Here is a 26872-nt window from a genome sequence, read left to right on the forward strand (position 1 = left end):
GCGTATTATGCATGAGTATATAAGATAAGTGTATAATGCAACTAGGGTAGAAGTTAAACGTTCTGAGAAATATCAGGAATCGATCAATTTGCTGATCAGGGTTCTGTTTTGTATTGTAAAATTGGATAGCAGAGGCATTCAGGCTAGAAAAGGAAAGGATATCTTAGGTGGCAGTAGCTCAAGTTCCTTAAAGAAGGAAAGTTTTTTAGGCAAGTAACTTTGCCTTCTATTATGAATTGATATAGAGAGGATATTACTGATGACATGATAGAATGAAAGTTCTTGTTATACTTGTTATTGATTCTTGAGAAACCCTAAAACTGTTGTAAGTCATATGTCATAGACCTATTTGTATATTCGAGGATTCAACTCAACTCAAATAAGAATGTAATAAGTAAATAGTGGATCGACCGTCAGAGAGATCTCGCAAAGTAATATCTGTCAAAGGATTCAGAAACAAGGTTCATCTACAGACTTGAGGAGGTAATTCACTGGAAGAAGTTCAAGAAGTTGATCATGCCTCAGTGATATAAATCAAGATCGTGGATTTAATCAAGTGATAGAGATCTCGTCAGAGTATCATTAATTACAAGGATTTAGTCTGAAGAAAATCAAGAGTATCAAGGTCAAGACTTGAAGAAACGTCACGGAAGTTAGTCACTCATGAACCAGACAGTACATCGAGTGTCAACATTGAAGTGGTGGAATTGATTCATACTTGACAGTAATTTTCAGAAGATTTTCAGAAGAATGGTTGCTGCTCAAGATTAGTATTAATTCTCTATTAATTAATTAAGACATATAATTTAATTAAGAAAATAAATTATATCTGCAAAGATTAATTTATTGATTAATTGAATTTATTGATTAATTAATTCTGAATTAATATTAATGATTTTCAGAATTTTAATTGGATTAAAATCTGCATTAAATCAGCAAGACTATTGAAAATGAACTAGCATGACAATCAGGATTGTCATACCGATTGTCATGCTAGGCTATTTTCAATAGTCTCACCAAAAGTTACACTAGGAAGGAGATTGTCATGCTAGTTCATTCTGATTGTCATGCTAATTCATTCAGATTGTCTTGCTAGTTCAATCCATTGTCCTACCGATTGTCTTGCTGAGCTCAGGATTGTCTTGCCAGTTCAATTCTATTCTGTTGATTAAAAAGAAGCAGACAAGCAGCAGTTAAAAAAACATTATCCATCCAACATACAGAACCTGAGAACAAAAGAAAAAGAAGCAGAGCAAATATTACATTCTTCTCTGCAAACTTCAAGATCAATTTCTAGATTGTAAAGTTAAATCCAATCAACTAGAAATCTTTATCTTGTTCTTGTGTAACAATCTAGCGGATCAAAATCCCTAGAACTTAATCTCAAATCGCGTTTAGCATTTGATTCTAATTATTGCAAAAATAGAAAAAGTTCATGTCGAATTTATTCTAGATTTGTGATAATTGATTTGAGATTAATTCCTTGTAATCGATACAGTTGTTGTAACACCTTTCAAGTTTAATAATATTTTTATTTAACTTGAATTTTGTTTCACATTTTTTTATTCCGCATTTATTCGATTATTCGGTAACGTTTGTATTCAACCCCCCCTTCTACAAACACATTGGGACCTAACAATTGGTATCAGAGCCTTCTGATTAACGAACAAATCAAGATCCTAGACTTTTGTGATTTTTCAACTCCTTGAATTTTTATTTATTCAAAAATTCATAATAACTTCACATAAAGTTGGAACCGTTAAAATTCCACAATTTGATAAAGAGAATTATATCATGTGGAAGAAGAAGATGCTATTATTTTTACAAGTTGCAAATCCCAAATATTCAAACTTGTTAAAGAAGGGTATAAAAACTCCGATGGTTATTGAACCGGAGGTAATAATAGATGGTGTGGTGACTACTGAAGCTAGAACCTATCCAAAAGAGCCTGAAGATTTTACTCCTGCTGAGAAGGAAGAAGCCTCCTTGGATGCCAGCCTTCAATTAATATTAATTGATTCCCTTGATCCCTTGATGAACAGACATGTGATGAACTGTAAAAATTCCAAACACATGTGGGAAACTATTGAGGTGATTAATGAAGGCACAGAGGAAGTTAGGGAGAACAAGTTGGAAATCCTAACCTCTGAATATGAACATTTCAAATCAAATCCAGGAGAAGGAATTACTGAAGTGTTTGAGAGGTACAATGCGTTGATCAACAACCTGAACATCAATGGAAAGTATTATTCAATCAGGGAGGTCAACAAAAAGTTCCTTTTAACACTGCCAGCTCATCTTGAACATAGAATCACTGCCATTAGAGAAGCTAGAGATCTGAGTGAGATTTCTTTGGACAGGCTCTATGGAGTGTTAAAAACCTATGAGTTGGAGCAGATTCAACAGAAGGAAGTCTACGGGAAGGATAGAATGGTCAGCACATCTACTGCACTTGTAGCTGAAGGTCAACAACAACAACAATCTCAACAGTTAGAAAAAATGGTACAGTTTTCCAAGGGTGAGGAAAATGAGTTAGTAGCAGAATATGATCCTCCTACTACAAATCAATCAAGTGATGATTTTTATTCCTTGGAAGAGCTGGTGCAATTGGAAGATGAATCAATGGCCCAAATTGTCAAGAGATTCTCCCATGTCAGATTCAGGAGGAATCCCAAGCTTAAGTACAAGTCCAACTACAACAAATTCCAGAAAGGTGGATCTTCATCCTCTAACACCAGCAGTGGTGGGTACAAAACAGGGATGGTTGATTGAAGCACCATTAGATGCTATAACTGCAATGAGTTGGGACACTTTACCACAGAATATAGGAAGCCAAAGCAAGTAAGAAAGAACTCTGAAAGGGCTTATCTGGCAAAGGGAAGAAGCTGGGATGATACTGACAGTGAAGATAAAGATGAAGGAAATCTTGCTCTTATGGCTATTGATGGAAAAGCTTCATCGTCAAGAATAGAGGTAAAACTTTCTGATGCTGAAATGGTTTATCATCTAAGAGGTAACTTAGATTGTGCACGTCGTGATAATGAACTGTTAAGTTTACAGATCACAGACCTTGAGAAAGAGGTCAATGAATTAAGACTTGTGCACATTAATCAAGACAAATTAAAAGAACAGGTATCTTTTCTAGAGAATAGAGTTGACTGTTATAGAAAACTCGAAACTATTCTCAAAGACAAGATCACCGGTCTTGAGACTAAGGTTAGAGCCTACTTCAATTCTTGTTCGAAGGCTAAAGAGTTCTACAGTAAGCAAGCTGTTAATCAAACATCTGGAATAGGTTATGATTACAATGCTGCTATTGGAGAATTAGGCATAAACTCCCCTCCTCATGTCTGTGCTAAAGGGAGGGAAGTACCACATGTGCTTAAGGGTCTTGATGAACCCCTCTATAAAGCATCAATTGCTGAACCATTTGATGCGACCTCTTCTGTTATTCAAGAAGAAATACGTGCTGAGGATCATGCTAATGAGAAGATTGTTTCCAAGTCAAGTGAGTCGAAAGTTCCAGTCAAAGTTGTGAAAGCAACTGAGACTAACTAAGACACACATGAGTTGGATAACAATAATGCCATGTCTACCATGCATAAATTGCCTGCTGTTAATCACTCTCATAAAGCATGTGGTGTTGCTAATTGTATGTCTTGTGCTTTTAATATGATGTATGCTTATTTTAATGGTAAGCATGTGTCTAATGATAAGACTACTACTCGTCAGCATGTGAATAACAAGAAGCATGATAGGTCTAAGACTGCTAGTCCTTCTAAGGCTAGAAAGGAGACATTTGTGCCTAAGCTTAAACAGAAATTTGTTAACGCTGTTTACAAGGTCAAATGTTCAGTCATTGAGAAAGTTGAGGCAATTAAAATTAAAAATGTTGTTTTGCCTGACAAAGGACAGTTCTACAAGTATGCCGGGCCCAACCAAGTTTGGGTTCCGAAGAAGGTCTAATCCATTTGTAGTGCAGGGCATTAAACAGGTGTAACCGGTAGTGTGGATTCTTGACAGTGGATCATCAAGACATATTACCGGAGATAGAGCCCTGCTATCAAATGTGGATTGAGAAAGCTGGCCCCATGGTTACCTTTGGAGATAACAGCAAAGGTTTATCTGAGGGATATGGCTGTTTGTAAGCTGGGAATGTTATCATTGTAATTTTGTATATTGTGCTAGGTTATTATCAGGAAGCAGTATCTAACATATAGCACCAGTGACGAGACTTGAGAATATTACGACATATCAGGCACCTGCTGCACATTACAATTGGAATTGTACTCTAGTAAGATGTGTACAAGTGTACTCCTGATTGGTGAGTTAAAAGAGGAAGTCAGTGCACCACAGTTCATGGACTTTGCAGCTGCAGATCTATCGGACTATGCAATCTCTTCTTCACAATCTCACTTCAGGTTGGTATGAACTAGTATACTGCTCAAGCAATCGTCAAGGACATGGTATGGCACTCTAACAGAAGTTATAATTTTATATGAATAAGTAGAGTCGTCATATTAATAATTATCTTATCACTAAGCACAATCATATTGTTTTATATGTGTAGTGGTATATTGTTTATGCAACATAACAATTAGTATCTAAAGTACTTGACAAGTATCGGTCAATGATATGTTGTTAACATTATGTTGCAGATATTTGTAAGCTTTTGATATGAATGAGAATTACTTAGACTTTACCCTAAGTGATCAATGTTTTATCAAAAACTCATTCATATTGAAAAACAAAATCAAACTTCTTTCTACATTAGTGATTTCTTATGTCATGTAAAATCTTTTGAAATCACTATTGTAAATCATTTTCTCTCTATTATCATATATTCTGTGTTACAGGTTCAGTCTCCATTGACTTTCTTTCATTGACAGTCATGAGGTTGAAAACCCACAACGTCTATCCCAGACTGTAAAGGCAAACACAAAAACAGAACCAACCAACACTCTCTTACCACTAAATGTAGTATGAATGAGCGTGAGGGAGATAGTGCCATAGTGCACCACATAAGGAAGGTTCTGTAGTCAACCCAGTAGCTCTGTCTCCTACAAAGATCAATAGTATTTAAACCGAGACAACTGCTAACCCCCATACATCTTCTCAAAAAGATGTAATGGTTGAAAAGGCACAAAAACAGTTACTAGATTCATTCTCTCAACAGGGTGAGTCTATTGAATTTTGCCTGTCGGCCAAGGTATCCGATGTAGTGTCACCACTTCAAACATAATCAATTCTTGATGCACAAGGAGAGGTTACACACACAAAGGATGAGTTGACGGAAACAAGAGTTTTGACCATTTTAAGGTCAGATTCGATTGTTTAAGGTTCGTTAATGGACCAATTGCCTTTACAGATGTTAGGAGAGGATACTGATCCAAAAGCCATATGTCAGTGGTCAGTATCTACCTCCCCAGGCTTAAATCCCCTGGATGCATCTGCGGATAGTGGATCTGACATAGGCGCAGATCGGCAACTTGTTGACAATGATTCAGATATTACCTGATGAGTCACAAGGAAATGTCTTCACAGGCATTAGAAGGGAACCTTGATCTTTATGCTAAATTCTTTGGATCATTGTTTACCTTCCCAGAATTCAAATCTGGAACCCTAAAAGGGAAACTAGCAACTTGTAAATTATGACTCAGATTCATCTGACGAGTTTAACAAGGATGGGGATTTGCGAACTCCCATTGCACCACCTGTGACCTCCTTAAGGATGGCTTAGGTGATTTTCCTTGCAGGTACAGCTGGATTATGGAGCTATGAGAGAAGAGTGATACACTTGTGAGAATGAGTGTAAACACGAGTGGAGAGAAGAGTGAAACACATGTGAGGTACACTAAACAGAATCACACACTCACAGTGAGGAAGAAAGAGAAACTACTTGTTATTTCTTTTCCAACCAAGTGAAATATGAGAACTCCTTCAGACGACGGCATACATTCCTTCACTAAGGGGGAGATAAAAGCTTAAGTAATAGTTTGGAGGATTCCTCAACTAAGGGGGAGAAATAGCAGGGAGGAAGAAAAAGATCCTAAAAATGTACACTACACCACACCATTGTTGTTTCTAACTACGGATCCTATTGTACGGGAGAGGTGGTAAACACAAGGTGATTTCCTAGTAATGGAAGAAGCAGTTAGGGGAGTACCATTGGTTTTTATTTGCGGATCCTATTGTACGGGAGAGGTGGTAAAACGAAGGTGATCTTCTTTAATCAGTTGATTCTCATAGGGGGAGAAGCAAGAGAGATATGTGCTTCTCAACAGGAAATGTGGTTGTACAAAAGAAGATGAAACTACTTGAAGATATGTTCAGTCTAGAGGAACATCTACTTGGAATCTGGAAAATGTTAAATCTAGTCCAGAACTTTTCTACTATTTACTTTGCATGTATGTTTATATCTTTTTCTTATTTGTTAGTTGAGTTATCCTCTAGGTATTTGTGTGTTATTGTCTAACAAACAAATAGGGGGAGATTGTAAGTCATATGTCATAGACCTATTTGTATATTCGAGGATTCAACTCAACTCAAATAAGAATGTAATAAGTAAATAGTGGATCGACCGTCAGAGAGATCTCGCAAAGTAATATCTGTCAAAGGATTCAGAAACAAGGTTCATCTACAGACTTGAGGAGGTAATTCACTGGAAGAAGTTCAAGAAGTTGATCATGCCTCAGTGATATAAATCAAGATCGTGGATTTAATCAAGTGACAGAGATCTCGTCAGAGTATCATTAATTACAAGGATTTAGTCTGAAGAAAATCAAGAGTATCAAGGTCAAGACTTGAAGAAACATCACGGAAGTTAGTCACTCATGAACCAGACAGTACATCGAGTGTCAACATTGAAGTGGTGGAATTGATTCATACTTGACAGTAATTTTCAGAAGATTTTCAGAAGAATGGTTGCTGCTCAAGATTAGTATTAATTCTCTATTAATTAATTAAGACATATAATTTAATTAAGAAAATAAATTATATCTGCAAAGATTAATTTATTGATTAATTGAATTTATTGATTAATTAATTCTGAATTAATATTAATGATTTTCAGAATTTTAATTGGATTAAAATCTGCATTAAATCAGCAAGACTATTGAAAATGAACTAGCATGACAATCAGGATTGTCATACCGATTGTCATGCTAGGCTATTTTCAATAGTCTCACCAAAAGTTACACTAGGAAGGAGATTGTCATGCTAGTTCATTCTGATTGTCATGCTAGTTCATTCAGATTGTCTTGCTAGTTCAATCCATTGTCCTACCGATTGTCTTGCTGAGCTCAGGATTGTCTTGCCAGTTCAATTCTATTCTGTTGATTAAAAAGAAGCAGACAAGCAGCAGTTAAAAAAAACATTATCCATCCAACATACAGAACCTGAGAACAAAAGAAAAAGAAGCAGAGCAAATATTACATTCTTCTCTGCAAACTTCAAGATCAATTTCTAGATTGTAAAGTTAAATCCAATCAACTAGAAATCTTTATCTTGTTCTTGTGTAACAATCTAGCGGATCAAAATCCCTAGAACTTAATCTCAAATCGCGTTTAGCATTTGATTCTAATTATTGCAAAAATAGAAAAAGTTCATGTCGAATTTATTCTAGATTTGTGATAATTGATTTGAGATTAATTCCTTGTAATCGATACAGTTGTTGTAACACCTTTCAAGTTTAATAATATTTTTATTTAACTTGAATTTTGTTTCACATTTTTTTATTCCGCATTTATTCGATTATTCGGTAACGTTTGTATTCAACCCCCCCTTCTACAAACACATTGGGACCTAACAACTGTTCCCTGGAATAAGCTCGTTATAGGTCCATATGACGATCCCTAACAGTAACCCCTTGTTTCTAGAACTTGTTACCCTATCCCTGTATCTCATTAATCTTTGACCCTAAAAAGAGATTTATGAACTTTTCACATGTTATATCTTGTTAACCAAGATGCCCTGTTATTCCTTATACCTTGTTACGTGTCGTTCTTTGGAACTATCCTTATTGCAAATTTATACAATTGTTCAACGATCGATCAATATCTTTAACTTATGATCCCCTTTTATTTTCGATTTGTTCACTTTCCTTGAATTTTTAAATTGGACTTAAGAATGACTTTCGACTTGAAATAGTTCAAATGATTTCATTTATTGGTAATGTTAAAACTGAATTTAGATAAACTCTTTTGTATTCCAATATAAAGGTTTTTTAAAAGAATTCCTTGAAGATTGGATTGAGATGTAAGAGACTAGTGGGACCAGTCCAGACATATAAGAGGCTAGCGGGGCTAGTCCACTATAAGGCTGAAATATTGTCATAGGTACCTTAATGACCATATGGAGGTCAGTACGGGCTGATCACCCGTATTATATTTAAAAGATGGATATTCCAATCAAGGGTTCTTTAATATTTTATAAAAAGGGTAATGCATATTTTTGATAAAGCAACTAGCTTAATTACTTGAAATGAAACAGATTGAGTAGTATCTTCTTTAAGTGATGAAATTTGATCGAGAACCCTGTTATTATACTTTGTTATTGATTCTCGGAGCTTGAATGATTACTTCCTTTTGAAATGAGAAAATTCTTGAGAACCCTGTTATTGATTTGTGATGAATGTCGGTTTTCTCCCAAACTTTGAATCTTGAAAACCCGGAACCTTTTTCAATGCCTTTACCTAGCCGTTAAAAGAATGCTGCCACCTAGCTTAGTTGTATCCAGAAATAGAATGCCTCAGTTAATGTTGTTATGTTGATATTTTGAACTGCTATATAGTTACTTGTTGAGCGTCTTTGCTCACCTATTTGCTTTGATCTAACCATGACAGTTAAGCAAGAACATGGCCAGACTTAGGCACACCATGTCGTAGGTTTTCAGATGCCAGATCAGGTAGTTGTTGCGTGAGCAAGCGATAGTGGGAGGTGTAATGGTTGAATTAAATACTTTTTGGTTATCTATCGAGTGCAAGTTGGAATCAAATAATTTGAATTTTTATTCATATTTTGGGTTGTAATAAATATATATATATATATATATATATATATTCTGGTTGGTAATTGTAATCTTGTCTCATACTTTATCTTGTTTAGATCATGTTATTATTTGAGGTTTTATTATATTCTGCTATTATGGTATTAGTATATTGGTGTGTGGGTCCTCATTTTCTAACCCCGAGATTGAGCACGTCATATGGTACACTTTTCTTAATGTTTGTACCAGTATGTCTCCTCTCTTCTCAGCTTTAAAGTATAAAAAAAATTGGATAGAACGAATGAAATGTACAAATTTTCTATCATAATATTTTAATTCCTAAAATTTTGATATAATCATAAATATATTTAAATCCTATTTTAACCCAGGGACATTTTAACCGATTAGACCCGACTGAGTGACACAAATGAAATCGAAAACGAGCTTCAAAATAATTTCAAACATTTGGCCCCGAATTTGAAACGTATTATATAATTTATTGTATGATTGTAGAGAATAAATACATGGCAAGAAGATATGAGAGAGTTGGTAGGCACAAGAATTGACCCCGTAAACCTGAACCCAACTAACTTTTCTTTTTTCAATCTTTTCCACCTAATGTCAATTTGTCATGCCACACTTTTCTTATTTTTTGTTTATTTGTATTCCCTTTTTTAATATTACTACCATTATTTTCTTAATTTGAACATCACAAAAACAAAGACTTTTTTGCTGTACCATTTCTCTTTTATTATCAAATTTTCTTCGCAATTCTCAAAACCCAATCTCTCAACACACGCACACACGTAATCATAATAATCATATCCTTCATCCCCTGTACAAGAATCGCCGGAATTCAACCTCCGGGATCTCGCCGTGAAAATGTGTCCGATGAGGTTCATCCTGGTGTTTTTCTCCGCATTATTAGCCGGTTATATGGCCTGGAGGACCGTTCGATCTACGCCGGATTCCGATAAAGAAGATACCAAAGCTCCGGCCAAGAATTACAGTTTTACCAAGGTATTATAATTAATTAATTAATAAGTTTATTTGTCATAGTTGAATAGAGTAATTAGTTAGTTTAATTTAATATTAATTGTGTGAATTGGGGGTTTTTTTAGATGATGCAAAATGGGTTCTGGGTATTTGTTGACATGGCAAGTGGAAGATACTTGTGGAAGAATTTGAGAGAGATGAAGAAAGATGATAAAGTTGTTGTTACTTCTTCTTAAGAGGATATTATCATTGGATTAATAATGCAAATTCATTGGATTGTTGTATAATTGGTGGTCAACATGATCCTCATGTACGTATACCTATATACTATCTAGTTCAAGCTCCTCTCTTAAGGTTCTGTATATCAACTTTATTGTTGTATGGATATGATGGATTTTTATGTGTTTTGGCATTCAGGGACCATTGGGGTGATTGTATTGTGAATTTTCTTTCCTTTCGGTCAAGTGAAAAATCGTGTTTGTAAACTTGTCAATTTTGTGTTGTCGGTATGTTTGGCTTGGTTTTTTCGTGAATATATGTGTTTTTAGTTCTAATGGTTGCGGGGCAATTGTCTCAATAATTCAGTAAAGATGTTGGTAGTTAAGTCCGATAAGGAGTTTGTGTTGAACTTCAACACTTATGATTGTTTCTGCATAAAGAGTTTATGCAGTAGGAGTGAGGTAGAAATTATCTCTCCCCTCTGCAATAGGAAAAGGTACAAGTTATAATTCAGAGTTCATCATAGTAATATGCTAGATTTGCTAAATTTTCAGCAGCAGATATGGTGTGATTGGCTTGTTAGAATGTTTCGATAAATATGCTAGATTTTCAGCAGCAACATGTGCAAAATCTGATGGACTTGTTTGAACCTGACTACTGGATGAAAAAGAAGGAACTTCTTAGCATTTATGCAAGTAATCTTGATCGCATATAATGTAAGTTACACTAAAATGTTTAAGCTGTAAGCACGTATAATTGTAAGGCTCAAATACTGCCAACGGTCAGAATTCCATTTAAACCGTGGTAACAATGAACCATTACATATATTTACCAAAAAAACAAATGAACAAAGTGCATATGTACATTCTTTAATCCTCCGAGGAGCAAATTAACAAAAAATCACATGCAGCTAATCAAGAGAAGCAAGTTGCATTACAGTAGAAAAACTGCGCATTTTACATTTTAGCTTAGATCAGCCTGCAGTTTTAGGGACATGTATATGAGTGTAAGTAGTGCCCCTTGTGGAATGGGGGCAAATCTTGCTATATTTGAGCCAATCCACATAGCTACAACTGCTACCGCAACTAGACTACTGCTGGTTTTGCCACAAACCCAACTTGCAAATGTGAGGCACAACGTAAGCAAAACACCAGCTTCGCCTCCTAACACCCACGCGACAACGTGACCCATCTTATATCCACTATCTAGCTTCCAGTCAAGCAAAGCCATAAAGCTGCTAAATGTAAGAGATAATCGGGCTCCAATGGTTTGCATTAAAAATAGTGAGAGGAATGCAGATTTAAGAACTTCACTGAACAATCCCCTCTCTTCATTTTCAGTTCCTTCTTTGTTGTTATCATCATAAAGTGTTGAATTGTCCACTCTATCATTTTTCTGTTCCCAGTATTTTTCACGTTGCATTCTTCGCCTTAGATCAGCCCATCTATATACCCTTACCTCGTCTTCAAATTCAATTTCAATTTCCCTGCTTTGACCCCAGGATCCGCTAGTGTTTTCTTCACATTGAAATGTTCTATCATACTGTCTTCTTGCTGTATCATTAGATAATGTCTGTCAACGAAGGACATTCAATTAATTAGTACATCAAGTTTTAGCTAAAAAATGAAACACACAAGCCATACTCACGTCTTATGATGTCACTCATTGTTAGATATCACGGTTCATCGGCAAATTATAGAGATGTAAAACTTAAGTCCCTTTTTACGATCTCGCAGAAGACAGTTTACTGAAAATGCTGGGATTTATCGAAGTACCAGCACTCCAAAACTCATCATCTTCTCTTATTAATCATTACGCAGGGACCGGACCACCAAGAATACAAGCATGTACTCTAGTTGCCCTTTGAAAAACAGGATCTAGCCAGAGCGTTAACATTTATAGAAACATTCATTAAATATAACTAACTTATGTAACAACAAAGAGCAACATTACGCAGGGACCGGACCACCAAGAATACAAGCATGTACTCTAGTTGCCCTTTGAAAAACAGGATCTAGCCAGAGCGTTAACATTTATAGAAACATTCGTTAAATATAACTAACTTATGTAACAACAAAGAGCAACATAATTTGCTTAACCAAAAGGCCCTCTTTAGATAACTTGGAACTTATGACCTCCTGATTTTTTATTAATAGATAAGACTTACATTAAAGATGCTATCAGCAAAATGTAACTATGCAACTGACAAGGTTTAAAAAAAGCACATCTTGAAATGCTACATTTTCTAAAACACGTAACCCCAGAACGCTAATTTCAATTTCCATTTAGTGACACCTTGTTTAGAAAGATGGGACATGAGCCATACCCCATGAACAGGTAATGAAGAAAAATCAGATTGAGTCATCTTCAGGATTCAGGGTTAATTGACAAAAAAAGAATCAGCGTCATAGTTTTTTTTGACAAACTCAAGATGCAACTACACAGTGGTCAATTTTCTAAACTTTTATGAATTTAAAATTTCAACTATTGATCTCTTTTACCAAAGACATCAGCCAACAACAAAATATATACACTATGTTTGAAACCAAATCACAAACCTACGAGAACAGGATGCTCACATCATATGCCAGACGTATGGTTTTAAACACCTCGTCGGCTTGTGCCTCTTTGCTAACATCAGGATGATACTGTCACATAATAAACAAAAAATGTTACTTCCAACATCAAAGAATTCAAACGAGTAAAACCACAAACTTACAGGCAAATGAGGAATTGAGAATAAACGCTACAGGCGTATATCATCAAAAATTATTGCGAGAAGAGCATTGCAGAGAAGGGTGCAGCAACAAACTAAATATGGCTTGAGGGTATTTTAGTAATTGCTTAACTATAAGACTGGATATAATTGTAAATTGAGGGAAAGAGTGTGGCAGGCTGTGTATCAAATATATAGCTGGTCTTTCATTCTGAATGTTTAACAGACAGAGTAAAAATACTTAGTGTGTAAGATTGGTTTCTTTCTCAACAGACTTTCTTCTATCTGCATTATCATTGCATCTTTTTCATCATGGTATCAGAGCTGCAGATGAGATGAATGTTTTGATAATTTCAATCGATTAAGTGTATAGTTTGTCAAGAGTGTTGTTGAAGATTCATTTCTCAATTTTTTGAGTTCGAGCTTATTTGTCCGTACAATAATGGTGTCAAGTTCCGGAAGTCGATTCACTTTCTCAGATCTTCAAAATCCGTTGTTTTTGCATCCTTCTGATGGTCCGTTGTCGATTAGTGTTGCAAAACTTACTGGTCCTGGAGATTACAGAACTTGGAAGCGTTCATTTGAGATTCAATTGGCTTCTAAACGAAAGCTAGGGTTCGTGACTGGAACGGTGATTCGCAGCACAACTGATGAAACAGAAGATGTCCAGTGGGATACATGTAACAATCTGGTAATTTCCTGGATCCATAACTGTGTATCTGATTCAATTCGTACATCTATACTGTTCGTGAATACTGCTCGTGCGATATGGTTGCAAATAGAAAATAGATTTGCTATTACTAATGGATCACGAAAGTATAAGCTCACTAGAGAATTGTTTACAATTCGTCAATATAAGATGACTGTTGTGGAGTATTATACCAGTTTTAGTAGTATTTGGGAGGAGATTGATGCAATGAGTGTGCTTCCTGCCTTAACTACTATTACACCAGAAACAGCTAGGTTGTTGAGGGAAATTGAGAATCAAAAAGAAGAATCGAAATTATTTCAGTTTCTTAATGGATTGAATGAAACGTACAATTCAGTTCGTAGTCAGCTGCTAATGCGTAATCCATTACCTACTGTGAAAGTAGCTTGTTCGACTCTTCAACAAGAAGAAAATCAGCGAGAAGTTCTAAAACATGGAGGCGAGGATGAATTTGCTGCAATGTACAGCAGCAGCAGAGGCAATATTAATCACTCTGAGAAGTTGTTTTGTGACAATTGCCGCAAGAGAGGTCATACAAGTGAGAGATGTTTGCACAAAATAGGTTTTCCTGATTGGTACAATAAGAATACCAGGAAATCTAATGTGAAACCAAACATCTTGATAGGGATCAATAGTAGTGTGTATCCTGTTTGAGTTTAATCTTGACTTAACAGTTGGGAAAGTTATTATCAGTAGTGTTATTTCAATTGTGTACTTGACTTTGTATTATCTAGTTCTTAGTAGCTACAGCTAGAACCTTTAATAAGTAGTTGGGAGCTGCACTATTATTTTACCCAGCTGTTTGGGTTTGTAAACAGCCAATATATCCCCTTGTATCAGCTTCTTATGAAGTCAGACTTTGATTATATATATATATAACTTCTTCTCTGAATATTGATAATGTATCAATTTGGGGATAGCTTGGGGTAGAGATTGTCCTGCGGTTCAATCTCCCGAGGTGTATAATCACTGTTCTTGTTGTGTTTATCATTATCTTGTTATTATAATCTTATTCTTGTCATTGTGCTGCGTCAAATTGGCATCAGAGCTAAAAATTCTGGTTGTTATCATTGTTAAAGGTCATCCTACTGTTACTGTTTATCCGCTGTTATATACACCCTGTTCATCCGCTGTTATATTCACCATAATTTCTATCCAGATCCTGACCATTGCTACATAAGCCAGAAACCTACTTTCAGTCGCTGGATACCGTTCCTCTGCACTGGAAATCAGGCACATAGCACCCTAGTATCACCCCATGGCACCACCAGATTCCACCACTTCAATTTGCTGCCCAAAAACCTACAAAGCTACACCTTTCTAATTTTTATAAACCCTTTAAACATTCAGTTTCAGTTCTCATAACACCATCTATACACTCACTAATTGAAGCAAGCATCACACCCACGATTACTCACCAAAGCAGAAAAGAGAATAGGTCTGGGAAAGGAAATCAAGAAAGAAATAGAGAGAGGCTGCAAGGATATAACAAAGCTAAGAAGAGGGAACCATTAAGTCGTCACTGCCTTCCTGCAACAGATTTTTATTGCGCTATGGCTGTTCATTTCACAGGACATCTACGCGACACATTCTCTGTTGTGCTGTAACGAAACGAGGGAGGTAACCTATACCCTGTTAGGATATTCTAATATTCTTAATCATATTTGTTCGACCTTCATGTTCTTGACATCACAATCAACCATTTTCTTTCTTAAAATCCAGCTATAAACTTTGTTTTTCCTGTCCCTGGTTAAATGTCCCTGTCCCTGGTTAAATGTCCCTGCTAATTTAACCATGTTCATATTATGAGTTTTATCTAAATACCCACCACTGCATCTAATACCAGTTTGGTTGATTTAAAAAAAAAATTACATTTTAATTCTAGGACTTAATATTCATGTTTTAGGAATTTTAATTCATAGTTTGGTATTTAGCCTTCTTTTATGTTTGCATGACTTTATTTGCTTAGTTTGCACAATATTCTATGTTAGTTGTATATACATGTCTTCTTTATTATATTTTGAGAACTAGTGATAGCATTAGTAGTCGACTATATTATAGTTGTTTACGTTAAATTTCTATCGAATCTCAGTTGTGCACCTATTCATATCATGGTCATCACTCGTAGCGGAACTGATAGCAACTCACAAGACCCACCTTGGCTCATTTGTTGCAAAGTATCCAAGCCCTCGCTACGTCTATGAACGATAAATTTGATAGTTTAAATAATCGAGTTGAGGCCTTAGAGATTGCAAACAATGCTAGGAATTTAAATGTTGAACAACATATAGAGGATGTCGATAACGAGGATATAGTTCCACCTCGACGTCAGAATGTTGATGCAATTATTCCTAGACATATGGGAGGACGTAGGGGAGGTAGAAATCAAAGGCACCCCCTAGACATCATGACAACTATAGGAATGACCCACCTGACTATGACGATCATTATGATTATAACGAGCGTCGAGATCAGGGATACCGTAATTATAGGAATCATGATAGGTATGAGGGAAGAGATGATGTGCTCAAAATTAAGATAGATGCCCCAGAGTTTGATGGGAGATTTGATCCCGATGTTTTCTCTGATTGGTTATCCAGTATGGATAAATTCTTTGATTGGCATATGATGAGTAACGAGCGTATGGTAAGATTCGCCAAGATGAAGCTTGTAAAGCAAGCTAACATCTTTTGGGTAGTATTGAGAGAGACCTAGAGCGTACAGGACAACCTCCGGTTAGGCATTGGGCTGAGATGAAGATGTGCTTAACTCAGTATTATCTACCTCTAGGGCATAGAGATAGGTTAATGGAGCAGTTTGATAACCTAACTCAGGGTAGTTTGCCTGTTGCTGAGTATATCGGGAAGTATAGGGAGTTGATTTAGAGGTGCGAGCTTAAAGAGAGTACTCGTATGAGCATTATTAAATTCAAAAATGGGTTACGACCCGAGCTCAAACGACAAATGATGAATACTCAAATCAACACTATCGATGACGTTTTCCAGGTCGCATTAGAGCATGAGTATCGACTCAAGGAGTTCTCCCAACAAAGAGGGCCATCCTATTCGAGGCAGCCTATGAGTCGAGCTCTACCATAGAGTCGGACTATCCCCCATCTCAGGGAGCTAGTAGTAGTACGAGCGTTCCTACTAGAGACCCTACGAGAGCTCAGACTCCAGGGTCATCCTCTCGATTTAGAAACACAGAGACATGTTTTAGCCTGGACATAAGTCTTTCGAGTGTCTAAAGAAAAGATTAAATCTTCTTGAGAACTATGGAGAGGATGATGAGTTGTTCGAGGGTAACCTAGAGAGAGCCCATAACACCGATGATGAGGACGCTTTGCGAGATCTAGAGGAGACAGAAAGACATGTAGGTGTTATGCGATGCCTGTTTACCAACTCGAAAGAGGATGATTGGAAGAGGACTCCCATATTTCACACATTTAGTAGAGTTGACGGAGTAACGTCAAAGGTCATTATCGATGGGGGGAGTTGTTTAAATGTGGTTGCACAATTTGCAGTTGCGCGATCAAAGTTAAAAGTAGAGCCACATCATCCTTATAGTGTAGCCTGGGTCAACAAGACATCTATTCCTGTGACACACAGGTGTCTTGTTCCGATAGGGCAACGAGGAGAGTATATGGTGCGATGTCCTCCCATGGATGTTTCTCATATTCTTTTAGGACGACCTTGGTTGTATGACCGTAGTGTGACTCACTATGGTAGACATAACACATATGTGTTTACACACAATGGGAAGAAGATCACATTGCTTCCTAGTAGACCACGTGAGACTGTTAAGAGCGACGCAAAGGCAAATAGTGTTCCTACACAACCGATTAAATCTCTCCATATTTTGAAGAGGAAGGAATTCGAGACATGTGCTTTAGAGTCAAAGGTTGTGTACATGCTAGTTGCTAGAGAGGCGAAAGACATTCATGAGACGAATGGTATTGAGATTCCTAGTGATGTTCAACAAATTCTTGACGAATTTGTTAATATCATGCCCAGTGAGCTGCCTGAGGGATTGCCACCTCTCAGAGATATCCAGCATGCTATAGACTTTATCCCCGGATCCTCTTTACCTAACCTACCACACTATAGGATGAATCCTTCTGAGCAGATAGAGATGAGGCGACAAGTAGATGAATTGCTTAGGAAAGGATTTGTGCGAGAGAGTCTTAGCCCCTGTGCAGTACCGGCCTTGTTCACACCTAAGGCCGATGGTAGTCTGAGGATGTATTGCGACAGTCGAGCTATCAATAAGATCACTGTCAAGTATAGGTTTCCCATTCCTAGACTTCTTGACATGTTAGACATGATTGTTGGAGCTCAGTATTTTACTAAGATCGACTTACGGAGGGATATCATCAGATTCGTGTTAGAGAAGGAGATGAATGGAAGACTGCCTTTAAGACAGTCGATGGGCTTTACGAATTGTTAGTTCTACCTTTTGGGCTATCCAATGCGCCCAGCACATTCATGAGAGTCATGAACCACGTGCTTCGTCCAGTTATCGGTAAATTTGTTGTTGTGTATTTTGATGATATCCTTATCTATAGTCCTACGCGTGAGGAGCACTTGTCACACTTGCGTCAGGTTCTAGCACTTCTCCTACATGAAATATTATATGTAAACCTGAAAAAGTGCTCTTCTGTGCAGCATTCAGTGATATTCCTTGGATTTGTGGTCTCCAAGGATGGAGTTTCTGCAGACCCAGAAAAGGTAAAGGCTATTCGAGAATGGCCCGAACCTTCGATTATCCATGATGTTCGTAGTTTTCATGGATTAGCTACATTCTATAGGCGGTTCATTAGCGGTTTCAGTACCATCATGGCTCCCATCACTGATAGTATGAAGAAAGGGGAGTTTGTGTGGTCTAAATCGGCTGTGAAAGCCTTTGCTGAGATTAAGGAGAGGTTGATCCATGCTCCAGTTCTCGTTTTACCAGATTTTGGTAAGGTGTTTGAGGTCACATGTGATGCTTCGGGAGTGGGAATAGGTGGAGCGTTAAGTCAAGGTGGCCACCCTATAGCTTTTTTCAGTGAAGAGCTTAACGAGGCCAAGAAGAAGTATACCACCTATGATAGGGAGTTTTATGTTGTAGTTCAAGCGCTTAGGCGGCATTTTCTGTTGCCCAAGGAGTTTGTTCTTTATTCTGATCACCAGGCGCTTCAATATATCAACTCCCAGAAAAAGTTAAATCATAGACACGCCAAGTGGTTTGAGTTTGTTCAGGAGTACACCTTTGTATTCAGACATTGCAAAGGTACCGAGAACAAAGTTGCTGACGCACTTAGTAGAATGACCCTTATTCTTAACACTATGAGTGTCGAGGTCGTAGGGTTCACACATATGATTCAGGACTATCCTTCGTGTCACGACTGTGGACAGATTTATGCTAGCTTACAGGATCCTAGTTCACCACCTTCCAGGGATTATTGTATTCACGATGGATACTTATTTCGCGGGATCCATTTGTGTATCCTTAATACGTCTTTGAGAGAGTATCTCGTGAGAGAGTATCTCGTGAGAGAGTTACATGCGGGAGGTTTAGCGGGTCACTTTGGTCGAGATAAGACCATTGCTATTGTTGAGGATATGTTTTTTTGGCCTAGTTTGAAGAGGGATGTTGCTCGTATAGTCGCAGAGCGTCGTACTTTCCAAACAGCCAAGGGTAGGAAACAAAATACGGATTTATACACTCCTCTTCCAGTTCCCCGTGTTCCTCGGGAAGATGTTAGCATGGACTTTGTGTTAGGATTGCCTAGGACTCGTATGAGTCATGTTTCGGTCTTTGTTGTAGTTGATCGTTTCACTAAGATGGCTCATTTTGTTCCGTGCAGCAAGACTGACAATGCTGCTCATATTGCCTCGATCTTCTTTAGTGAGATAGTGAGGATACATGGTGTTCCCTTGAGTATAGTATCTGACAGAGATGTTAAGCTTGTGAGTTATTTCTGGAGGACTCTATGAAAATTACTCAATACTAGTCTTAAGTTCTCTACGGCCTATCATCCCCAGACCGATGGACAGACTGAGGTCGTTAATAGGAGTCTAGGTGATTTAATTAGGTGTCTTGTAGGTGAACATGTGTCTTCATGGCATAGGGTTTTACCTACGGCCGAGTTTACGTATAATAGCTCTGTTAATAGGTCTACAGGAGTCGGTCCTTTTCAGGCTTACATTGGTCGTCAGCCGAGGAAACCCATAAATATGGTTCCCCTTCCCCCTGCATATAGGTCTAGCGAGTCTGCAGAGTCGTTTGCACATCACATTCATAAGTTGCATGCTGAGATACGACAGATTATTAATTTAAGCAATGAAAATTATAAGTCTGCTGCAGATGTTCATCGCAGGTTTCGAGAGTATAATGAAGGTGATCATGTTATGCTACGACACCGCACTGAGAGGCTACCTCCCGGTGCTTGGAAGAAAGTGCATGCTAAGAGGATGGGTCCATTTCGAATTCGAAAGAGGGTTGGTACTAATGCTTATGAGTTAGATCTTCCGACTGATATGACTATTGACCCTGTATTTAATGTAGAGGATCTTACTCCTTTTCATTGAACCTCTGATATTTCTTCACCTATTAGTGTTCCTTTGCCTTCTAGCCCCAGTCAGCCTATATCTAATCCTCCGCTACTTGTACCACCTACACCTCCTTATGTTTCGGCACAGCGAACAGTAGATGTTGTGCATGTAGATGTTCTAGTTGAGAGATTTATGCCAACACGGCATGGTGGTTTTCGACAGTACTTAGTTCACTGGAGTAACAGGTCAGATGATGATCGTACATGGATTAGTGCTACAGAGTTTTAGCGTCTTGCTCCTGATCTTTTTGAGCATTACACACAGTTCAGTTCGACGGAGCCAAACTTTTCCTAGTCGGGGAAAGTTGATAGGGATCAGTAGTAGTGTGTTTTAATCTTGACTTAACAGTTGGGAAAGTTATTATCAGTAGTGTTATTTCAATTGTGTACTTGACTTTGTATTATCTAGTTCTTAGTAGTTACAGCTAGAACCTTTAATAAGTAGTTGGGAGTTGCACTATTATTTTACCCAGCTGTTTGGGTTTGTAAACAGCCCATATACCCCCCTGTATCAGCTTCTTATGAAGTCAGACTTTGATTATATATATAACTTCTTCTCTGAATATTGATAATGTATCAATTTGGGGATAGCTTGGGGTAGAGATTGTCCTACGGTTCAATCTCCCGAGGTTTATAATCACTGTTCTTGTTGTGTTTATCATTATCTTGTTATTATAATCTTATTCTTGTCATTGTGCTGCGTCACATCTCATCAGGAAATCAGCCAAAATGGACTGGTAACAAGCAACAACCTGTAAAAATGAGCAATAATGCTATTCAGGTAAATGAAGCTAAAACAAGCTCATACTCTGCAGTAGCAACTCCTGCAGCTGTTGCCTAACAACTCAAAGCTGACTGGTGTTGATGATGAGTTTAGTCTTTCTCTGGAATGGTGACTTGTTTCTCAGCAATTAGTAAGTCTGACAGATGGATCATGGATTCTGGTGCTTCAGATCACATGACATCCACTTTACATAATTTGATTAATGTGGTGCCAGTGAATACAACATCAACTATCATTCTTCCTACAAGAGCTGCTACTGTAATCACTCATGTTGGAGATTTGATTTTACCTGGTAGACTATAACTGCACAAGGTGCTCTATGTGCCTCAGTTTCAACACAACTTATAGTCTATTCATAAACTAGCAAAGGACAACAAGTGTGATGTCAAGTTTGGTTCTGAATCATGTAAGATCTTTGACACTTTTACCAGGGAGATCAAGGCTGTTGGAAAGTTAGAAAATGGATTGTACTATCTTGATGAAAGCAGGTCAAGTATTGCAGACTACAAGGGGGTCAATAATGCAATTGCCTCCTCAAATATGAGCATATACAATCTGTGGCACAACAAGCTTGGACACGTGTCCAAGGGTGTTCTGATGAAAATTGCAGCAATAGGGGATCATGTTAAGGGTCAGATGTGGCTCACAATGAACAAGTCTGTCTGACTTGTCCTTTAGCTAAATTTCCAAAGTTGTCTTATGATCTCAGTTCTAGCCAAGCTACAACAATATTTGAACTAGTTCATCTTGATACATGGGGTCCTTACAAAGTGCCTACTAGAGATAAATATAGATACTTTCTTATTTTGGTGGATGACTGTTCAAGAGTCACTTGGGTGTATTTGATGCAATACAAGTCCGAGTTCTTCACCAAATTTCAGAGTTTCTATAATTATGTGTCCACTCACTTTAATAAGAAAATCCAGACTATAAGGTCTGATAATGCTCCTGAATTCAATGATGTTAATTGCAAAGCCATGTACAGTGCATGTGATATTATTCATAAAACATCATGTGTCAATCGTCCTCAACAGAATGCAAGGGCTGAGAGAAAGCATCGAAATATACTAGAAATGGCCAGAGCTTTAAAATTTCAAGCTGGATTGAATTCTTCTTATTGGGGTGATTGTGTATTGACTGCAGTATACACTATAAACAGGTTACCAACTCAGGTTCTTGATTATAAAATTCCTTATGAAGTTTTATATCAAGAGGTCGTGGATTATACAAGATTTAGAGTATTTGGGTGTTAGCATTTGCTGCTTCTGATTCAAGTTCAGACAAATTAGCTGGAAAAGCTATACCCTGTGTCTTCTTGGGCTACCCTTCAACTCAAAAAGGTTTTAAGTTGCTGAGCTTACTCTCATATCATACACTGGTTTCAAGAGATGTGAAATTTCAAGAACACGTATTTCCATTCAACAAAGCTTCTACAGATTTCTATATGACACCGGTTCCTACATCTCTTCCACATACTGTACCTTTTTCTTATACTGATGATTTCTGCATAAGTTCAACAGGTAATTCTAGTGAGGAGCCTGAATCCTCTACTACTTCCAGTCATTATCGAGAGTCTGATAGTACTGAGAATGACAATGAAATTCCTTTGAGACGATCTACCAGAACAATAAAGCCCCCTAGTTAGATGCAGTCTTATGCTTCTCTTGCTGCAGTAACTCCTTTACTTCAGGTTGCAGACATGGATGTTAGTACAGATTTTCACTGTTTTCAAGCATCTTTACTTGTCACTCAAGATCCAACCACCTTTGCTGAGGCTGTGAGAGAAGAGCATTGGGTCAAAGCAATGAATCCGGAATTGACTGCTTTGGAGAATAACCAAACTTGGGATGTTGTTCCATTACCTGTAGGACAAAAATCCATTGGATGTAAATGGTTATATAGAACCAAGAACAATCCAAATGGAACTATTGAGAGGCACAAATCCCGGCTAGTGATTCGTGGCTGTAAACAGACTTATGGCATTGATTATGAGCAAATGTCTACTGTAAGAGCATTATTGGTTGTTGCAGCTATGTCTGATTGGCTGGCTGTTCAGATGGATGTTACTAATGCATTTTTGCATGGTGACTTAAAAGAAAATATTTTCATGAAATTGCCTCAAGGCTATAGTGGTCTTGGTAGCAGAATAGTTCAAGGAATGAAGGCTGTTAAACTGGTTGCTGGTTCAGAAATGGTTTGTAAGTTGAAGAAGAGTCTGTATGGTCTTAAGCAAGCCCCCAGACAGTGGAATAAGAAACTTTCAGTCACACTGGTGGATTTGGGCTATTCTCAATCTAAGAGTGACTACAGCTTGTTCTCTCACAACACCGGTGACACTATTACTCTGGTTTTAGTGTATGCAAATGATTTACTGATTTCTGGGAATAGCCATAGAGCAATTGCAGATATTAAACTCATGTTATCTCAAGTATTTCACATGAAGGATTTGGGACCAGTGAGATATTTTTTAGGTCTTGAGATAGATAGGTCAGCAGCTGGTTTCTTTGTGTCTCAAAGGAAATATGTTACTGATCTACTCAAAGATCACGGATTGCTGAATGTTAATCCTCTTAAAGTGCCATTAGATGCACATCTCAAACTAACTCCTAATCAGGGTCAACTTCTTTTGGATCCTCACCCTTATCAGCAACTTTTGGGCAAGCTTATATATCTGACAGTCACTCACCCTGATATCACTTTTGTTGTGCATAATTTGGCACAATTTATGCATCAGCCTACAAATGTTCACATGCAAGCTGCAAAACGTTTGTTGAGATATTTGTCTGGTACTCGCTCCCAAGGTATTCTATTGGCTTCTTCTTCTGCTGCTGAGATAACAGCATTTTCAGATAGTGACAGGGCGAGTTGTCCTTAGACCAGACGCTCCACTACTGGTTTTTGCATTTTGCTTGGGAATTCTCCTATCTCATGGAAAAGTAAAAAACAAACTGTTGTGGCACGGTCTAGTGCTGAGGCCGAGTATAGAGCGATGGCTCATACTGCGTGTGAAATTACTTGGATGTCTTCTTTTTTGAAAGACATGGGTCTTGTTTTGCCTCCTGTTGTTCTTAAGTGTGACAATCTTGCAGCTATTTCGATTGCTGCCAATCCTGTGCAGCATGAACGTACCAAACACATTGAATTGGACTATCACTTTGTACGTGACAAAGTTCAGTCTGGTTCGACTGTGACTCGGTATGTACCTTCACAATATCAATTGGCTGATCTCCTCACGAAGCCCATTTCTGTCAAGCGGCATCAATTTCTGTTGTCCAAGGTTGGAGCTACTGATGTGTCATCCGCTCAGCTTGAGGGGGAGTATTGCGAGAAGAGCATTGCAGAGAAGGGTGCAGCAACAAACTAAATATGGCTTGCGGGTGTTTTAGTAATTGCTTAGCTATAAGACCGGATATAATTGTAAATTGAGGGAAAGAGTTTGGCAGGCTGTGTATCAAATATATAGCTGGTCTTTCATTCTGAATGTGTAACAGACAGAGTAAAAATACTTAGTGTGTAAGATTGGTTTCTTTCTCATCAAACTTTCTTCTATCTGCATTATCATTGCATCTTTTTCATCAAAAATCAAATAGTACGTTTACAATGCTTACATGAATTCATGATACATGAAGCCACAAACTGAAGCCGCGGTAAACTTAAAAAAAATCAACATGAATTCATGATACAAAATAACAAAGAATACCAGACTAAAACACGGAAATGCAATTGATAGAACTGAAAAACTAATCTACAAGGTCCGTAAACAACACTTCGACCACGCTTGAAACTCAAATCAGTTTTCACAAAACCTATTTTTGATCATTTGTCGACAGAAGCTACTTCATTTGCTAGCTTAATGCAAAATGTACTTACATCAATTAACTATTGAGTTTTTTCAGGTGTCCATATAAAAGTTACAGAAATTCACAAATCATTCTAATTACCTCAAATAAGCGTCTATTGAAACAAAAACTAATCAGGTCAATACACTGAGATATTCAATTCAAGGCATCAGTAAAATATAAAATCACAAACAATATAATTTGCAGAAAAATTTAAATATAGATAAACACAAAATAAAAATTAAATATATATAAAAATACCTTAAGAGCAAGAGTACGATACGCCTTTTTGATATCAGCTGAGGAAGCATCGGGAGACACGCCAAGCACGGCGTAGTGATTCTGATGAGCAGTAACAGCGGAGCAAAATCGACGGTCACGATAGAGCAACGAACCAAGCGGACGGTCACGATGATTGGTGATTGAAGCAGAGGCGTCGATGTAGGTAGGTGTGGGTCCCAAGAACCGATACGACTGCATCGTGAGTCAAATTGAAATTGATTAAAATGAGTTATATCGATATATCATGATCGCCGCCTCCTGAATCCTCAGTTGTTCGTCGATTCAAAGAGACGATACGGAGGAGGTTACACTAGTGTCACTGCGGGTCACCTAACAGCTTTCTATTTTTCTCACTGCCCACCGCTTTGGCCCCAAATATCACTATTTAGCTTAAATGGTCCTCAATGTTATTTTCTAAAAAATTGGCTCTAAATGTTATTTGAAAACAGAGTTTCGGGTGAAATTTTTAAAAATAGACGAAAAATGCAGTCTCGTGTTGAGTTTTTCTATAACAATTTTTTTTATTTTTTTAAATAAAAGGAAAACACAGTTTCGTTTCAGGTTTTTGTCTAAAAACGCGGTTTCAAACTGAGTTTTTAATGAAAACACAAATTCAGAAATTGTTTCAGTCAAAAACGCAGTCTCGTCTTGAGTTTATGGATATAAAAACGGCATTTCAAACCGAGTTTTTCGTAAAAACACAGTTTTTAACCGAGTTTTTCTCATGATACAAAAAAAAAAAATCAAAACGCAGATCCAAAATGAGTTAATATGAAAAACTCATCCCGAGATTGCGTTTTGCCCCCATAAACACGAATTGAAGTTGCGTTTTCAAATTTTTTTTGAAAAAAAAAATCAAAACGGAACAAGCAACTCCGTTTTTTATTAATAATAAAAATTTCACCCGAAACTCCGTTTTGGAGTGACATTTGGGGTCAATTATTCTGGAAAGTGACATTAAGAGTCATTTACCCCAAAAAAGTGACATTTGAGGCCTTTTTTCCTATCGTGATTTGGGTAAACATCGTCAAATTTTATCAAACTCGATATATATTAGTTTTTTATCTTATTTTTCCTTCATATTATTTTTGACAATTTTTTCATAAAAAATATTCCAATAATTGACAATATCAATAGTTGTCAATATGATCTCTACATTCGTAAAATAAAAAATAACTAAAAATTTAAAACTGAAAAAAAAGTTGAATATATTTTGAAAAAGAGTTGAATATATTTTTTGGATAAAATTATTTAACTTAATGAGAAAGTTGCCAATTTTTGACAAATTTGATTGTCAACTTCTTTCCGACCGTTATTAGAAATGCACAAAACAAAAACTATTTTAAGTTACTTAAACTAATTTTATTTAAGAAATATTTTGAAATGATTGTACATTTATCATTTATTTAATATTATTAATTAAGATATTTTTTTGTAACTTTTCGATATTCTAATAAAAATAATTAAATTATATAGGCGTTAATATTTCCGATTTTGACAAACAATTTATTCAAAAATTGTAATATAAAACATAATACTAGAGATACCAAATTAAATATCAAAATTTGTTCCCAAATAATTTTATTGATAGAATTTCCGTGAATACATGAGATCCACTTTTACGAATTGCTTTGTAAATAAGCATACAATTGACATTTGAGATTAATTTTAGGTATTAATTTGAGACTTTTTATATTATTTTTTAATTTATATTTTAGATTATATTTAGTTGCATTTTATTTTATCT

The 26872-nt window shown here is 36.9% G+C and overlaps 2 protein-coding genes across 3 annotated transcripts; one reads left to right on the forward strand and one right to left on the reverse strand.

Moving 5' to 3' along the window:
- Positions 1-9661: 9661 nt before the first annotated feature.
- LOC141707728 (uncharacterized) lies at positions 9662-10535 on the forward strand. Its single transcript, XM_074511068.1, has 2 exons — positions 9662-10005; positions 10107-10535. Exons 1-2 carry the CDS (start codon positions 9868-9870, stop codon positions 10215-10217), a joined length of 249 nt encoding a protein of 82 aa, XP_074367169.1. The 5' UTR covers positions 9662-9867; the 3' UTR covers positions 10218-10535.
- A 435-nt stretch (positions 10536-10970) lies between these two features.
- On the reverse strand, positions 10971-25495 carry LOC141707726 (uncharacterized). Of its 2 annotated transcripts, XM_074511066.1 has the most exons (3): positions 25105-25495; positions 12780-12848; positions 10971-11772 (listed from the first exon to the last, which is right to left on the reverse strand). In XM_074511066.1, the coding sequence occupies exons 1-3, from the start codon at positions 25321-25323 to the stop codon at positions 11164-11166; spliced, it is 897 nt and encodes a 298-aa protein (XP_074367167.1). In that variant the 5' UTR covers positions 25324-25495; the 3' UTR covers positions 10971-11163. The 2 variants fall into 2 exon arrangements, with proteins under 2 accessions (XP_074367167.1, XP_074367168.1); XM_074511067.1 differs by lacking the exon at positions 12780-12848.
- Between the last annotated feature and the right edge of the window lie 1377 nt (positions 25496-26872).

Source organism: Apium graveolens, chromosome 2 (genome assembly GCF_009905375.1).
Source record: "Apium graveolens cultivar Ventura chromosome 2, ASM990537v1, whole genome shotgun sequence".
Classification (NCBI taxonomy): Eukaryota; Viridiplantae; Streptophyta; class Magnoliopsida; order Apiales; family Apiaceae; genus Apium; species Apium graveolens.